The 18,575-nt window shown below is 46.6% G+C and overlaps 1 protein-coding gene across 1 annotated transcript in view; it reads left to right on the top strand.

The window, feature by feature from the left end:
• LOC119453955 (basic proline-rich protein-like) overlaps window positions 1–18,575 on the top strand; it is a 109,545-nt gene that overhangs the window by 25,653 nt on the left and 65,317 nt on the right. The window contains exon 2 of the mRNA XM_037715986.2: window positions 14,608–16,282. Within this exon, the coding sequence (XP_037571914.1) occupies window positions 14,612–16,282 (1,671 nt within the window). The 5' untranslated portion in view covers window positions 14,608–14,611. The remainder of the gene's footprint in view (window positions 1–14,607; window positions 16,283–18,575) is intronic.

Genomic DNA, 18,575 nt, shown 5'->3' with positions numbered 1-18,575 from the left:
AAGGATAGCTAATCGATAATCGATCAATAATTAATAAATTCCGGGAAATGCTAGGGTTGACTTGGTAGAGCGTAGCCTAGCCCAAATACGTGACTAATAGTATGCGATAGCCAATCGATAGCCAATCAATAGCTAATCGATAATCGATAAATGATCAAGAAATTCTAGAAAATGCTGGAGATAACTTGGTAGTGCTTCATCAGCCTATATTTTATGTCCACTGAAGGACGAAGGGCTCTCCCTGCGATCTTCAATAACCCTTTCTGGCGCTAGGGTATTCCAACTTGCGCCTGCAAATTTCCTGACTTCATCATCCCATCTGGTTTTCTGCCGACCTCGACTGCGCGTCCCTTCTCTTGGTATCCATTCTGTAACCCTAATGGTCCACCGGTTATCCATCCTACGCATTACATGGCCTGCCCAGCTCCATTTCTTCCGCTTAATGTCAACTAGAATATCGGCTATCCCCGTTTGTTCTCTGATCCACACCGCTCTCTTCCTGTCTCTTAACGTTAGTCCTAAGATTTTTCGTTCCATTGCTCTTTGTGCAGTCCTTAACTTGTTCTCGAGCTTCTTTGTTAACCTCCAAGTTTCTGCCCCATATGTTAGCACCGGTGGAATGCAATGATTGTACACTTTTCTTTTCAACGACAGTGGTAAGCTCCCAGTCAGGATTTGGTAATGCCTGCCGTATGCACTCCAACCCAATTTTATTCTTCTGGAAATTTCTTTCTCGTGATCGGGGTCTCCTGTGAGTAATTGACCTAGATAAACGTACTCCTTGACAGACTCTAGAGGCTGACTGGCGATCCTGAATTCTTGTTCCCTTGCCAGGCTATTGAACATTATCTGTCTTCTGCATATTCATCTTCGACCCAATTCTTACACTTTCTCGATTAAGGTCCTCAATCATTTGCTGTAATTCGTTTCCATTGTTGCTCAATAGGACAATGTCATCTGCAAACCAAAGGTTGCTGAGATATTCTCCGTTGATCCTCACTTCTAAGCCTTCCCAGTCTAAGAGCTTGAATACTTCTTCTAAGCACGCAGTGAATAGCATTGGAGAGATTGTGTCTCCTTGCCTGACCCCTTTCTTGATAGGTAACTTTCTACTTTTCTCGTGGAGAACCAAGGCAGCTGTGGAATCCTTGTAGATGTTTGCTAAGATATTCACGTATGCCTCCTGTACCCCTTGATTACGCAATGCCTCTATGACTGCTGGTATCTCTACTGAATCAAATGCCTTTTCATAATTTATGAAAGCCATATAGAGAGGTTGATTGTACTCCGCAGATTTCTCGATTACCTGATTTATGACATGGATATGACCCATCGTAGAATATCCCTTCCTGAAGCCAGCCTGTTCTCTTGGTTGGCTGAAGTTGCCCTGATTCTATTGGAAATTATCTTGGTGAATATTTTATACAATACTGAAAGCAAGCTAACGGGTCTATAATTCTTCAATTCTTTAACGTCTCCCTTCTTATGGATTAGTATAATGTTGGCGTTCTTCCAGCTCTCTGGTACACTTGAAGTTGTGAGGCATTGCGTATAAAGGGCCGCAAGCTTTTCAAGCATGACATCTCCTGCATCTTTGATTAAATGTACTGTTATTCCATCTTCTCCAGCAGCTTTTCCCCTGGTAATGTCTTTCACTGCCCTTCTAACTTCATCGTTAGTTATAGAAGGAGCCTCTGTATCCGATTCATCACTATTTCGAATGAAAGTAGCTTCGCTGTTTCGGGCACTGTACAGGTCAGTATAGAATTCTTCCGCTGCTTTTACTGTCATCGAAATTGCTGATGATATTACCATGCTTATCTTTCAATGCATACATCTTGCCTTATCCTATGCCAAGCTTTCTTCTTACTGATTTAATGCTACGTCCGTATTTTACGGCTTCCTCAATCTTTCCCACCTTATAATATTGAATATCCCTTACTTTCCTCTTGTTGATCAGTTTTGACAGTTCAGCGAATTCTATCTGATCTCTTGAGTTGGACACTTTCATGTTTTGTCGTTTCTTTATTAGGTCCTTTGTTTCTTGGGAAAGCTTCCTACTGGTTGCCTTGGTGCCTTACCTCCCACTTCAATTGCTGCTTCTGAGATCAGCCTAGTTACGGTTTCATTCATTACCTCTATGTTATCTTCATCTTCCTGTTCTAAAGCTGCATATTTGTTTGGGAGCACCAGCCTGAATTGGTCTGCTTTTACCCTTACTGCGTCTAGGTTGGCCTGTTTCCTCTTGACTAATTTCACTCTTTCGCTCTTCAAATTGAGAGAAATCCTAAACCTCACTAACCTATGGTCACTGCACTTTACCTTACCTCACACCTCTACATCCTGCACTATGCTTGGATCGGCAGAGAGCATGAAATCTATTTTATTCCTTGTTTCTCCGTTAGGGTTTTTCCAGGTCCACTTCCTGTTGCTGCGCTTCCTGAAGAAGGTATTCATTATTCGGAGCCTATTCCTTCCCGCGAATTCTACTAACATCTCTCCTCTTGCATTCCTAGTATCGATGCCGTAGTTGCCAATTGCTTGCTCACCAACCTGCTTTTTCCCCACTTTTGCATCGAAGTCGCCCATGACTCGGTAGTGCTTAGCCTAGCCGAAATTTGTGGCCAAATACCTTGCGATAGCCAATCAATAGCTAATCGATAATCAATCAATAAGCAAGAAATTCTGGAAAGTGCGGGGGATGACTTGGTAGTGCTTAGCCTAGTCCAAATACGTGGCCAATACCTTGTGATAGCCAATCGATAGGTAATCCATAATTGATTCAAATAAATTCTGGAAAAGCATAACCCGTAAGGCCACGACCAGCTAGGTGCCGATCAGCTCCGCTGGTTCTTTAGCCCTGCGCCACTAGTGGCTTTTGTGGAAGCACACAAAATTTTTTTCTTGTGCTTCTATATATCTATCGCCTTCGTTTATCCATACACCAAGGCATTTGTATGGTTTTGCCCGAGGTATTTCTTTGCCCTGTTTGACAGTGTCTGTTCACTGTTTTCATTAAATATACCATAAAGCCTGATATTTAACGCAAAATTTTAATCCTAAATTCTCACATATGCAGTCCACAGATAACAGCCGGACGTTGCGTATTACTTTGCTTATTAGCTACCAACACAATGTCGTCCGCATAAAACCAACCTTCAAGCTGCTGCTCTACTATTGTGCCGGCCTGTGTGTATGAGAGATTAAACCCGACATTGATTCCCTCTAGCGCCTTTTCCATCCTTACCATGTACATCGTAAACAGCAGCGGGGATAGAGGGCACCTCTGTCTCAGTCCCCTGTTGATACCAACTTTATCCTCGCTCCTCATTCCTTCCCATTCAACGCATACGGTATTTTCTCGGTAATTCTCCCTCAATAGCTGTATACAGTCGTTGCCTTCCCCTTCCAGAACATCCCACAAAACGTTGCGGTCAGCGTTGTCGTACGCTCCGTCTAAAAAAGACACATATAGTGGTCTCCTTCCTTCTCTGGATATTTCAAAATGTACACTGAGTGAGGACAAATAAGCTATCATCCAGACGCCTACCGATCCTGAAGCCATTCTGACGTTCTCCCAATATGCCATTATTCTCTGGCCATGCTTGTAGTTTCATTTTTATCACCTGCATTTCTAACCTGTATATTACCGACGTAATGATCAACGGTGTTCTACCCTTTCCCCCCTCACCTTTATAAGTTAAATTCATTCTACTTTGTCGCCAAATGCCTGGTATTCGTGCATCTTCTACTGCTTTCAACAGAACTTGCTTAGGTCCTAGTTCATTCTTCAGCCTAATGGGTAGCTGGGCGCTTAGGAATTTTCTCTTCGGCTTTCTTCCAGTTGAAATTCGTTGGCCTTTTCCATCTGGTTCTCTTTTATGCTCGTTTCTCCCTCAAATGCCACCTCGTCATTGCATCGGAATGATTCGGTTGCTATTTTTCGGATGTAGTTTAATGCCGCGTCCCCTTCCAGTTTGTTTCGATCTTCGTCAAGGATATGTTGTATCGTTTCAGACTTCCTGCCTAATATGTTTGTGTGGTTCCAAAATATTCTAACGGCGGCCTTCTTTTACATCGAAGGCTGTACATGGCTAGGCGAAACGAAAAACCGTTCGTCCCATGTTTCGATCGACGTCACCCGACGTGGTTGCTCAGTGGCTATGGTGTTGGGCTGTTGAGCACGAGGTTGCGGGATCGAATCCCGGCCACGGCGGCCGCCTTTCGATGTGGGAGAAATGCGAAAACACCCGTGTACTTAGATTTAGGTGCACGTTAAAGAACCCCAGGTGGTCAAAATTTCCGGAGTCCCCCACTACGGCGTGCCTCACAATCAGATCGTGGTTGTGGAACATAGCTCCATGAACAATCAGAACATAGCTCCATCGCCGACACGTTGACTGTTTCCCAACGCGCCCAGCTTCTACGCCTTCTCGACAAGTTCCGTTCGTCTTTCGACTGCCAGCATGTTCCCTTGGGCCGCACGTCAACTGTTTGTCATCTCATCGACATGGGTGCCACTGCGACATATCGTGTATCCGCGACTGAGCGCTGTGTTGTCGACGACCAAGTAGCTCAAGCGCGGCGTCATTCAGCATTCGGATAGCCCCTGGACATCTCCTGTTGTTCTTGTTAAGAAGAAGGTTGGATCGATTTAATTCTGTGTCGATTACCGTCGTCTTAACAAAATAACTCGCAAAGATGTTTACCCTCTTCCGAGAATTGACGACGCCCTTGACTGTCTCCAAGGCGCGGAGTACTTCTCTTCTATCGGCTTACGCAGTGGATATTGGCAAGCTCCCAGGGCACCCGAAGACCAACCTAAAACGGCCTTTGTAACACCAGATGGCCTATATGAATTTAGTGTCATGCCGTTCAGGCTTTGCAACGCCCCCGCAACATTTGAGCGTATGATGGACAACCTTTTGCATGGTCTCAAGTGGAAAACGTGCCTGTGCTTCTTGGATGATGTGGTAATTTTTTCGCCTGATTTTCCCACCAATCTCTGTAGGCTGCAGGAAGTCTTACAGTGGCCGCCGACCTTCAGCTCAACCTGAGAAATGCCACTTTGGCGCAAGTCAGCTCATTATCCTTGGCCATGTAGTATCTAAACACGGTATTCTTCCTGATGCCGCCAAGCTCCGTGCAGTTGCTGATTTTCCCAAACCTTTCTCCGTAAGAGAACTTCGCAGCTTCCTCGGCCTGTGTTGTTACTTTCGCCGCTTCATTCGGAATTTTGCGTCCATCACCGCTCCCTTGAATCAGCTTCTACGGAGCGACTTGAACGATTACGCCTGGCTGTCCGCTTGTGACGATGCTCTAAAAGAGTAGACTGTTGGGCTAGTTGGTGTTTAGACATATCTACTTATCTACTTAGACATATATCTACTTATCTACATATCTACATATCTACTATCTACATATCTACTTAGACATATCAGACTTATCTTGTGTTGTGTGGTTTTGCGCTTTTAACAATGGTTCCTATGGCCAAATTGTGACGATGCCTTCCAAGAGTTGCGTCGTCGACTGGCCTCGCCGCCTATACTGCGTCACTTTGACCCGGCAGCTCCGACAGAAGTACACACCGACGCCAGCGGTGTTGGACCCGGCGCTGTGCTCGCGCAGCGCAAATCTGGATTCGACGAGTACGTCGTTGCATACGCAAGCCGCCCCAAAGCCGAGACTAATTATTCCGTTACGGAGAAGGAATGTTTGGCCATAATCTGGCCACTTGGTAAATTTCGACCCTACCTCTATGTACGCTCATTCGACGTGATTACAGACCACCATGCACTTTGTTGGCTGTCCACGTTGAAGGACCCCTCAGGTCTATTACCTCGCTGGGCTTTGCGGTTGCAAGATTTCGACGTGCGCGTTGTCTACAGGTCTGGCCGCCACCACACCGATGCCGACGCGCTTTCGCGTTCGCCCGTGTCAACTGCAAGCGATGCCTGCCTCTCTGCCGTTGACTAAGTACTTTCGTTCCCAGCAGGCTGCCACATGGCTTCGGAGCAACGCAAAGATTGATGGATTAGTGCTCTTATCCGCTTCCTTTCAAACTAGTAGACTATTCTTCCACCTTCTCGAGCTTTGCGCCGTCAAGCTTCTTAATTCGAAATGCGGGACGGACTTCTCTATCGCCGGAATTACACGTCCGAGGTCCGCAAGTGGTTGCTGGTCATACATCGACATCTTCGTGGTGAACTATGTTCTGCCTTCTATACTGACCCGCAGTGTGCACATGCGGGTGTCTTCAAGACGTACACCCGCCTTCGCTCCAGGTTTTATTGGCGTGGCATGTACACCTTTGTGTGCAAGTACATTCGGTCGTGCCCTCAGTGCCAACGCCGCAAGGTTCCTGTCAGCGTGTATCTGGTCCACTCCAGCCAATTCCATGTCCTGCCAGGCCCTTAGATCGCGTTGGCATTGACCTGTATGGACCCCTTCCGAGCACGGCTTCCGGAAACCGCTGGATAGTCGTCGTCATCGACCATTTGACGCTATACGCAGAAACAGCCGCTCTGCCTGCTGCCACCGCTCGTGAAATAGCATCCTTCCTCCTGAAAAACTTTATTCTCCGTCAAGGCTGTTTCACATGGTGCGATTTTGCACTGCGATTTTCGCAGATGCGAAATTCGCAACGGCCATTTCACATGGTTCGATGTCAACAATGCGATTATGCGACGCCCAGGGTTGCTTGCTGCCAGATTTTGTCGCACACGCTGCATAAATTCGTTTAATGTAATGAAAAAGACGTACGCGTTATAATATAATTGACCTCTTTTTATTAGGACCAAATAATACGTGCGTTTTGTAATTTAAAAGCGCTTCAAAGTTTAGTTTGTTTTGGAGTGCGCAACAGCGGTTTGTGAATCTCAATACGAGGAGAAATGGCGGACGTAAACAGCTGTTCGCAGGTGGTCGTTCAGCGTTGTGTGCTGTCTCTGTGTGTGTTTTATGCCTGTGTCGTTCTACCTGCGGTTAAACAAATTACAAGAGGACCTATCAACAAGCCCTTATAGCTGTTGTCATCGAATATGCAGTATTCGGGATTCGGCGGAGTCGTCATGTCAACGCAGAGACCCTCGCGCTACCCGTGATTAACGTCAGCTTCTGAAAAACGGATGTGTGTGTATTGCTCGTGATTGCGCATTAGTGGTTCCTGCTCCTAGCAATATTCTTGCACCAAACTTAGCAGCAAGCACCAACCCAAAAGCTCACGTCTGCCCCTGAACAAAGCCGCAAATGATCTGTGTGTAATTACTGAACGTGCAATGGAATTTGTGTTGTGAACGTTTATCTTAGCGCCAGCATGGCTCGTCCGTCTCGGCGCCTGTGCTGTAATTATTCATACAAGTGCTCTCTGAATAATTGGAAAGGCCTAAAAGCCGACACCACTTTTTTTTTGGAGCTGCAGTCACTTGTGTACGTAGTATCGTATCATTCTGGCAGACATGGGCGTCGTCTATTTTCTCGTCCTGTTTCTTGCGCTGTTAGTGTGCTGTGAATCTGTATCAAGAAGCTTAAGTTAATATGCTGCAGTACGTAGCGCAGCCGCGTAGCCACACGGCTAACATTAAAATACCTTGTTAGGAGTACGTTTGTTTGTTTAATAACAAAATCGAACGCTAAAATTTTGTATTCATGGTGGCAAGTGTAAGGTAAGAAGCAATCGAAACTATCCGCTAATGGCATGCGTGTGCTTCTACCTGCTTCAGCACGTTATCCTCAAAGTGAGGCTGAATACCCCTGATAACCAAAAACATATGCAACTGGAGCAGGTGCTATGATTCCTCTCCTGGAAATGAAAGCCAGCATCCCAGTCTGTTAAGCTAGTCATGTACTTAACCTATATTAGACCAATGTTAGAGTATGCTAATTGGAGCCATTTAAAACTGGGTTATTTCACCAAAATAAGAAAGTGCAAGGAAAGTTTCAAAGTACAGTCTAATCTGGTATTCCCGAACCTATTGTATTAGCAAAACTTTATGCCTCCCTGAATTGCCTGCATTAACCCAATGCTGAAAACAGGGGAAGCTGATTCCCTTTCTTGCTGTTGAAAAGCTGCTAGAATCTCAATAACAGACCACTTATGTTCTGAGAGAAAGTGAGGGGCACTGACAATATCTCTAATCTTTTGTATGAGCCTTCACCTTGAACGAAAATGGAATAAAAATATTTACCTTTGCAAGCCTCAGAATCCAAACATTCTCAAAATTTTGAGGATCCACATTAAATTTTTGAGATACAGACAATAAAAAGGGTACCTAAGTACAAGTGCACACTGAACACACTTGAGTGGTTGAGTGGCCAGCTGCGAATGCAAAAGCGTCCATAGCTGCTACCTCGAGGTAACTGCTAGGTTGCACGTGTGTTTCTCCTATAGCCCATGTACCTGGCAAGGGGAATGGTTATACGTAGTCCTGGGCTTTTTCTTTTTTTCATTAGGTGGTGGCTAGCTGATTCCATCTGTTTATGTATTTATCATTTGTGTGCATCTTATGTGCATGTGTTTGTGTCATGTTCTGATTGTTATATGTGCAGTGATGCAAGCATCTTTTTTTTAAATATATTGCACTACAGTCATTTATTAAACCTTGAGTTGAAATGTACAAAATGTGGCCACCCAGTAATGGTTAGGACAGACAGCAGGATTGGCAAAAAATATGATGCAGATCCAATGCACTTGCTTGAATCAACATGAGGCGAAGCTTTCATGCAACGGTGAGTTGAACCCTAGAAAACTAACTGCAGTGTTTACAGTTGTCCTTATTTCACCTGATGCAACACGTACTCATAGACAATGTTTGCTTATTCACCGCACAGGTCACATAATGTAATGTATACATAGCACGGTGAACTCACTCAAACGTCGTCTCACTAAGACTTCGAACTAACCGTGAGTCTGAGTTCGTTTCAGCCTGACTGAGTAGAATTTTGGTGAATACGAGTAAGAGCAAGCTCAGTTGAGTAAACTTTTAGTGAATATTGTCATGTGGTAGTCGGGGAAAGCTGATCCAAGTATAATTTTAGTGAATATGAGTCAAAGCAAGCTCGGCAAGTAGATTTTGGGTGAATATGACTCAGTGCAAGCTCACCGGAGTAGAATTTTGATGAATATAAGTCGGAGCAAGCTTGGCTAAGTAGATATTTGGTGAATATGACTCGGTGCAAGCTTGCCTGAGTAGAATCTTTGTGAATATTAGTCAGATCAAGCTCGGCCAAGTACAATTTTGGTGAATGTGAGTCAGAGCAAGCTCGGATAAGTAGAATTTTGGTGAATATGACTGAGCAAGCTCGATTAAGTAATGATGGGATATGGTTATACGAGTTCATGCGGTAATACATGTAAGTGCAGACTCATTAGCAACATTGCCTCCATCTTGATGGGCTATACCTACGCCTCGTGATGAGTCTGCATACTTTATGAGCTGTGGACATGCAAGACCCACCCACACTTGAAAAGATACTATCATTCATACGAAGGAATGCAACCGGCTGACTTCACTGCACAATTTTGATCTGCTTTTGTTTAATGAGTTATGTACTGCTTATAAAAACAAGGTGTTCGCCTGCTTTTCGCATTATTGCATGTGTTTTACAGGAAGTAGAGACAGAGAAGCAAGAAAAGGCAAGGATGTTTATGGCTATGTAGTTTCTTAAAGTACTGCAATATGTTACAATCAGCATAAACAAAAGTAATTCGATGCACTGAAGTAAGCGAAATGTGCAATTACCTTTTAATGTGAGGGTTAATACAGATGCAGTAAGGATACAAAGTCTGCAACACACTGAAGGTTTATTGGTTTTTTTATTCAGGAGAAAAATGATGCATCAGAAAAATGAGAAAAAAACTGTTTAAATATTGCTTCGAAAATAAATTGGCAATACTGCTTATTCCCAGTCAAAGCGTGAAATATGCTATTGTAGAACATTCATTACGATATCCAGTTTGCACATTCGCTTTGCGTCTCGCAGCGGAAGTAACAGAACCTTGAAATGAGATAATTCATTGGGGAAAATGCGCATGAAAGCCCTAACCAACCGACTGCAACTAAATGGTCGCGCGTATAGCGTGACCTATTGACCACATCATTTGTTCGTAGTTGCATATTCTTTAAATTGTTCCGTCCGTAAAAGCATACGGCGATAAAACTGTGGCGTTTTCTTATATCGCGAGTTGTCTCCAGAACCAGAAAATTGGGACGACATCCGAAGGCCATGCCTTCCCGTGAGGGACACCTCGTAGTATTTACACACTCGCAGCGCGTGTGAATAACGGAAAATCACGCAAAAGTACGTACTATCAGCACCCGAAGCCAACCTAAAAAACAGCGTCGCCAGATTAGCAACGTAGCGTGTCAACAAACTCGTAGAAATCACAGAACCGAATCTGACCTACGAGTTTTTATCTGCACTGTTCGCGTGTCGGTGCTGATGTTACGTACCGATTGCGTAATCCAAGGCTCCACTCAATTAGTTGCACTGTTCGAGGCTCGTTGATCCAATATTTATAGACAAAAAAGTATCTATAAACGTTGCGTTGAGCGACCGCCGCCATTTTCCAAAACAGACCGCGAAATACCTCTCGGCGCAATTTCGACGGAAAAATCGCAGCGATTGCTGCGACGTTGCGACGCTGCGACCAACCGGTTGGTCGCAGCCGAAAATCGCAGAAACGGCCCTGCGACTGCGATTTTCGTCGCATGCGACGGAAATCGCACTTCCGGTGCGATAATCGCAGTGCAAAATCGCACCATGTGAAACGGCCTTCACGGTGCACCTCGCGAACTTTTGAGTGATAGAGGAAGTGTCTTCCTCTCCGAAGTCGTAAATGCGCTCCTTGCTGAATGTCGCATCGTTCATCGCAGCACCACCGCCTACCATTCTCAAACTAATGGTCTGACGTAAAGATTTAACCGCATCCTTGGCGACATGCTCTCCAAATACGTCGCCTCTGATCACACTGATTGGGACCTCATTTTGCCATTCATCATGTTCGCCTACAACACTGCACCACAGGTGACCACAAACTTCTCCCCATTCTTCCTCTTATATGGCCGCGAACCTTCGACTACCCTCGACACCATTATTCCGTACAGACCCGACTCATCCGAATGTACGCCCATCTCTGAAGCTGCCCGCCGCGCAGAGGAATGCCGTCAACTCGCCCGTTCCTTTACAGCCGTCGACCAATGGCAACAAAAATCTCGACGTGACGATGATCACCCGCATTGTCACTTTCTTCCGGACTCCCTTGTCTGGCTTTGGATACCTGCCGTTCCTGCTGAACTCTCATCCAAGCTTGTTTCCAAATATCAAGGACCTACCGTGTTGAAGCGCAGACATCGCCTGTGAACTATATGATGATGATTTATTGGCATCCCCTTTGAAACGGGGTGGCGACAAATAGTCACCTAGCCTGCTTGATTTAATCAGGTATACTACACATGTTCTTTATCTCGCATTTTTGTATACCTTTTTCAAAAATTTAGCTTGTACCGCTGCCTATGATTTTAAGAGATCAGGTCGTATCGATCTTTTCCCTGCTTTTTTTCCACCAGTACTCTAATCGTCTCTTGCTGATCTCTACGGCTGATCTGTTTAGGTTTCCTTCCACTTTAAACCCAAGCGCTTCTGGGAGTTGCACGTTACCTACGGTTCTCGCTGGGTGGATCCCGTCGCATTCCATTAGGATGTGCTGAGTGGTCTCTGGATCTTTACTGCAGCATACACATGTCTCATCTAGTTCCGAATATTTGTTCCGATATGTTTTCGTCCTTAGGCAACCGGCTCGAGCCTCAAATAGCAAGGCATTGTCGAGCCTGTCACGCCACCTACGGACCAACGCTGTCGTGGTCGTGAAACCGTCCACGTACAACGCCTGAAGCCGCATTACGACCCAATGGTTCTATGTTCACCATGAGTCGGCAGGATGGCTCCTTTTCCGAGGGGGGGGGGGGGGGTGATTGTAGTGAAGAGGAATGCAGACACATCGCCAGTCGTCCGGGAGGCGCGAGCTCGAGATTGTCTGAGCTGCTCTGGTTGAGACACGTTGCCTGCTGCTATCTTGGCCTGTATTCACACTACAATATACAGGGTGTTTCAGCGAACACTTTCAAAATTTATTTATGGTTGCGTGTGGCAGATAGCCCAGTTCTAGTTAATGAGGTGGTCTACTCGAAGAGGCGGACATTACTTGCACACAAAATTGAAATGGATAATCGACGAATTAACAAAAATTCACTAATTAAGTTTTTAACTAATTACGTGATGGCCCATATTGCAAGTTACAAATTGTAGCCGCGGAGTTCGCAAGGCGGATCCACTTAGCATTAATTCTCGGGATGCCACCAGTTTTGAGATATTAATTCCCGAACTTTGCGGAGAAATGCATTGGCGTTCCAGTTAATTTTGTGCTTGAATGCATAAAGCGACGTTTTGTTAAGAACCTAACTGGAACGCCAATGCATTTCTCAGCAAAAAATATGGGGTTTTACGTGCCAAAACCACGATCTGATTATGAGGCACGCCGTAGTGGGGGACTCCGGAAATTTGGACCACCTGGGGTTCTTTAACGTGCACCTAAATCTAAGTACACGAATGTTTTCGCATTTCGCCCCCATCGAAATGCGGCAGACGAGGCCGGGATTGGATCCCGCTACCTCGTGCTCAGCAGCCCAACACCATAGCCATTGAGCAACCACGGCGGGTGCATTTCTCTGCAAAGTTCGGTAATTAATATCTCGAAACTGCTGCCATCCCGAGAATTCGTTCCAATTAGTGGATCCGCCTTGCGAACTCCACGGCTACAATTTGTAAATTGCAATATGGGCCATCAGGTAATTAGTAAAAAACTTCATTAGTGAATTTTTTTAATTATTCGATTAGGCATTTCAATTTCTTGTGCGAGCAATGTCCGCCTCTTCGAGTAGACCAGCTCATGAACTAGAATTGTGCTCTCTGCCACAGGCATCCTTGAAGAATTTTTGAAAGTGTTCGCTGAAACACCCTGTATATATATATAGCCTGCTAGAAAAAGAACGCGTCGGGAGTGTAGGCTTCGCGCAGTGTTCCATGGTTCGCATTGTACTGCTGCCGTCATAATCACTCTACATGCCCCTCTTTGTTTCCCCTTTCCCCAGTGGAGAGTAGCCGGCGAGAGGAATGTACATCAGGCCAACCTCTCTACATTTCACATCAATGAACTTCTTTCTCTCTCTGGCGTGTTGTTACTATTTATGGCGATAGCAGTTATATCGACACTCCAGGCGCATTTCTGCCCTTGACGTCGCCGTGAGGTTCCGTATAAAGTGCAAGGGCGATAAATTGTCGCAGCGCGTCGTATGCTGTATGTGCGAGTAAACGTGTGCGAGGGTGAGTCGGCGATCGTGGCTCAATCTCACGCACGAAAGGGAGGAAAGCGGGGAGGAAGCGCACCGTGTTCCGTCGCGCGCAAGGCTCCAGGGGCGAGGCGGAAGGGGGCCTCGTTCTACTCCGGGCGCCCGCGCGTGGCCGCCCGGGCCGCTGTATCTTGAAAGCCATGTGCGACAGGGACACAGTCCGCCGCACGCTGTATTTTTGCGGCGTAGTTAGCATTGATGCTAGAGGCGGCACGAAGGTCAATTCGCTCGCTGCTTCTGGTGCGCTTCCTCACTCCGGCGTTTTGACAGCGAATTTCTGCGGTCATCAAGTGTGTTCATGTTTGCGTGCGTGCTTGTTAATGCCATGCTTGTTAATTTAGTTAGTATGCCTATGCTTTTAAGTTTATGCGGCCGCTAAAAATAGTATCCTTACTTCGTATAGCTTTCCACTAATTTGGTCTCGTAATCGATGGGTCGCTTTTCGGGCGAAACTGCGACTTGTTGAGAAAATACAGGGTTTTAACATTGACTTCTCTATTTGAGCACGAATTATAGTGTTTTCTTGAACCGAAAACTTGTAGTTTTTGTTGCGATGTAGTTCAAGTTTGAAAGTGAATACGTCGCCTCTATGCAATAGGCATCGGGAGAAATGGTTTCTGTCGGGGCCACACGCCAATTTCAGCTTGCAGATGCATTATACCACCCAGAAACATTCATTCAATTTCAGCTACTGAGCTTTAATTATGAGACGTATCAGAAACAGCTTCCCATAATACGTTGCAGTATTGGATTGTTTGGTGAGCTTTCATCTGTCATATGTTTGTCTAGATTTTCTTGTAATAGTCATTTTGCATCATGTATAGAAATAAACCTTACACAATTAGATTAGTTGTTTTACTATAAAAGTATGACATGTGCAATTAACCTTTTGAATATTGGTCATTTCAATGTATTCAATAGTTGGTAGTGTTCCGCTGAGCTAGTTTTCATTTAATATATATGTGAGCTGCTTCTCGGTTCTGCTGCTTAGCTTTAGGAGTTAGGGCTAATCAAACTCAACGCGCCCATTTAGCTTCCTCACAACAATTTCTAACTACCGCAGTTCTGTCTTTTTCGCAAACGCTTATACCAGAAGAGATCACATGGTCTAAATGCAGGTTTGCGTGCATTGAACTTTATGAACCTTGTTCTTCAGTGAAATTTACTAATGTATACCCAATTTGACAATCTGTTTTTGCAGAACTATGAATAGCGTCATCGGGTGGGCACTGGCACTGATGTGCATCGGCACCATTAGCCTTCATGTGGCTACAGCTGGCAGGCCTGGGACTCTAGGCAGAGTGCGGCCTACTGGATTAGCTGGTCGGCGCTTCGCGCTTCAGGGACCTGATGGTGTAGTTTACTCCTTCTCGCCGGATGATCTGGACGAGAGCACGTCGTCGGAAGAGAAAGGTAAACGTCCCCCAAACAGCCATCAACGACCGAAGCATCCGCACGGTGGGGGCAAGCACTCACACCATTATCCGCACCATCACTCATCACCGGAACAAACTAAACCTCTCGCTGAAAGCGATAATCCCCCGTACCAGTATAGCAACACCGATGATCCTTCACATGTCAAGCCTCTTGGCGGAGAGCCTGTTGATACGCAACCAACTGGGGAAAATCCACGCGGTATACCGCCGGCTTACCTTCCACCCAGCAGGCCACCGGTTCCTGCAAAGTACCCCGATTTGATAGAAGCAGGGGCTCCCCCAAAGCATAAGCACCACGAAAAAATGACGGATGTGCCGAACTCACCGCTTCCAGAAAAGTACCCAGATTTACACGGAGGCGATGGACCACTGAACAATTTTTCACTGCCTCAATATAGTCCAGATGCGACCAGGGAGGTGCTTCCTCCAAACAACAAGCACCCCGACAGACCACTGCAATCTGTGCCAGCTTACCCAGTTGGCGAGGGTCCACTGCCGGCAAAGCCTCCCGTTGAGCTGTACGATAATCCTCTTCCCGCAGCCACAGAAAACAAACCTGACGTTGTGCCGCCGCCTCCTTTAGGTGAATTGCCGCCGAAGGGAGAAGCGGAAGTAGTAAATCCGGAAGTCAAGCCCGCACCGCCGTTGGGACAAAGCGTTCCTTCGGCGCCAGAAGAACAGCCTGCTTTGCCCCCCAAGGACAACGAGAGCGCCCCTCCCATCGTAGCTGCTGGCCCTTTGGCACCTCCTTCCATAGGAAAGGCGCCGCCTGACTGTCCTGTGTGCCAGTGCACGTGCCCGCAGCAGCCATATGCAGGCGGATTCCCGGGTTTCCCCAACGCTGGATATCCAAACTTTGGTGGTGGCTTCGGTGGCTACCCTAACGGATTCCCTCAGGGTTTCCCCGGTTATCCTGGTGGATTTCCTCAGGGTGGTCCTCAAGGACCTCACTATGGTCCCCAAGGACCTCAGAGCCCAGGCTACCCTGTTCAAGGCAACACGCAGATTCCTCAGCGCCCCAATTATCCTAATGCGGAAGCACCTCAGGGTCCTGGATATCCGGGCTACACGCATGGACCCAGCGGTTACCCTCAGGGAGTTAGCCCTGCAGGCAACCAAAGTCCAGGTTATGATCAAGGACCTCATGGCTTCCCTCAAGGACCCAACAATGGATTGCCAGGCCAGCCGCAACTGCCAAACTATACGCCTGGTGAATCACAAGGATCCCTTCCATTGGAACCTCCTAATGTTCTTAGACCGGGCAAACAAGATGACGTGGGATTAGAAAACGACAAACCAGGCCCGAAGCCGGACGCCAAGAGTCTTGATGTAGAGTCGCCGCGCGATGAAAGGGTTCCCGCGGAGTCACAATATGTTCCCCAAGTTGTGCGGCCGCCAAAGGTGGACTACCAGCAATGCAGCGGCCCGTCATGTCCTCACGTAAGTGTACCACACGCGCAAGCTAGTGTTATAAATGCTGTGTTCTTGTAGGGCGCTATGCGACATCCTGCAGACGCGATATTTTTCTTCTAAGTGGGATGTATAGTATCACAATAGAAAAATGACACACTTTCTTTGCGTCCCCCAAACTCTGTCGTACATACTTCGTTGCTTTGCACCCATTCTAGCTCTTTGAAGCATCAGAAACGGCAGACAACAGTCAGCCCTCGAGATTCCGACCCTGAGTGATAAGCCTCACAAGCAAATAGGAGTTGCTGAACACAATTAATAATTAAGAACATCGCCTATCTTAGACACACTGGATACTGAAGAATATTCCTGTATGCATAGCACATGATAGAAATTCTGTTGGCCAAAAACGATGCGGTGAGCAATGGAAAGGGGCGCATAAAGGTAAATAAGGCATAAAGGTAAAGCCACAAAGGGTAATATATGGCAGTAACACATATCCAATATCTAGCGTGGGTAGATGTTCTTCTGTTTAAGATTAAAAATAATATTTGGGAAGGTCCTGTAATGGCGGGTCATGGACCGGTATACTAATCATGTGGGTGACTCACATCTCACTTGATACTTCTGTTTCTATTCATTTCTCATCTTTCCACACTTCTGACGGATTCCAGCGAATGCGGGGTCGCAGCAGGCAGATGTTGAAGTGAAACAACAACATTGTGTGTGTAACGGCTTGACATAATTAAAATAAGGCCCGGAGAGCGGAACCTCGTGTCAGCCAATCAGTAACTCACCTATTTGCACTCTACAAATGCTTACGTCATGGTTCTGTTGATATTATAGAACAAATAGCGCGAAAGCAGACGAGGGCGAAAGAGTTGCTTTAGACACGAGCGCTGACTCACAACCGCGACGCTATTTCTGCCCAACCACGCTGACAACCAAGACTACGACCTAGATTGTGCGAGCGAGGTGCTACAGAAGAAGAAGCCTCAACTAAGTGCTTGTTCTAATTGTCTCGATTAAATACCCCTCTCTGCTGTTGTCTCCAGTGAGCCGTGACAATATATATATGCGCTTGATTTCACTAATGAACTTGTAGTTGTGAATTAGCGCTCGTGTCTAAACGAAGTCTTTCGCCCTCCGTTTGCTTTCGCGCTGATTCCAATCAATTTCAACCGCGCTGATTCTAACCAACCTGCAAATTTCCTAATTTCATCACATCACCTAGTTTTCTGCCGTCCTCTGCTGCGTTTCCCTTCCCTTGGTATCCATTCTGTAATTCTAATGGTCCACCGGTTATCCATCCTACGCATTACATGGCCTGTCCCGCTCCATTTTTTTCTCCTAATGCCAATTAGAACATCGGCCATCCCCGTTTGCTCTATGATGGACACCGTTCTCTTACTGGCTTTAACGTTACGCCTAACAGGTTTCTTTCCATCGCTCTTTGTGCAGTCCTTACGTAAGGTGACGGCCATCAGTTCGTAAACTAGCTTCGGTATTTATTTTATTGCGATAGGCGCATTTCTGCCGTCGCCGTCGTCGTCGCCGTCAGGTTCCTTATAAAGTCGAACGGCGATAAAGTCATCGCTGCGCGCCGTATGCTGCATGTGCGAGTGAAACCGCGCGAGGAGAGCCGACGATTGCGGTTCAATCTGGCGCCCGCGAGGGAGGAAAGCGCAGAGCAAACGCGAAGTCTTCCGTCGCGCGAAAGGCCGTGTGGGGATGGGGAGGAGGGGGGGCGGCGTTGTGCTCCGGCACCAAATGTGTATTTTGCGACCGGTGCTGGCTATCACAGCTCAATCTCGCGCGCGAAAGGATGAAAGCGGGGAAGCAGTGCGGCAGGGAGGGGGCGCGGCTCCTCCTCCGCCAGCAGCTGCTTATTTTGGGCCGCTGCGCGCGGTCGTGAGCGCCCTATCTTGAAAACGATCTTCAGATAGCTCATGCCTTTGTAAGCGCTGTGGTTTCGCCGTTCAGTTTCCGTTAAAGCGATAGACAGCATAAAGGTCACTTTTCTCTGTGCTGCAGCGCGCTTGCTCACGCCAGCGTTTTGACAGCGAGTGTCCGCGATGATCGAGTGTGATGACCGCGCGCCGCATGCTGTATGTGCGAGTGGAAGCGTGCGAAAATGAGCCGTTGATCGCGGCTCAATCCTACGCAGGCAAGGGAGGGAAACAGGAACAGCGAGTTTACGCGGTCATCAGCGAGAGGTGTTCATGTTTGCTTGTGCGCGCGTGACACCATGCTTGTTCATTGAGTTAGTTGCGTATGTTTACATGTTTATACGGTGGATAAAACTACTATCTTTAATTCGTAT

Source organism: Dermacentor silvarum, chromosome 5, assembly GCF_013339745.2.
Source record: "Dermacentor silvarum isolate Dsil-2018 chromosome 5, BIME_Dsil_1.4, whole genome shotgun sequence".
Classification (NCBI taxonomy): Eukaryota; Metazoa; Arthropoda; class Arachnida; order Ixodida; family Ixodidae; genus Dermacentor; species Dermacentor silvarum.
The sequence above is the reverse complement of the archived record's forward strand: the minus strand, read 5'-3'. Positions and strand labels throughout refer to the sequence as shown.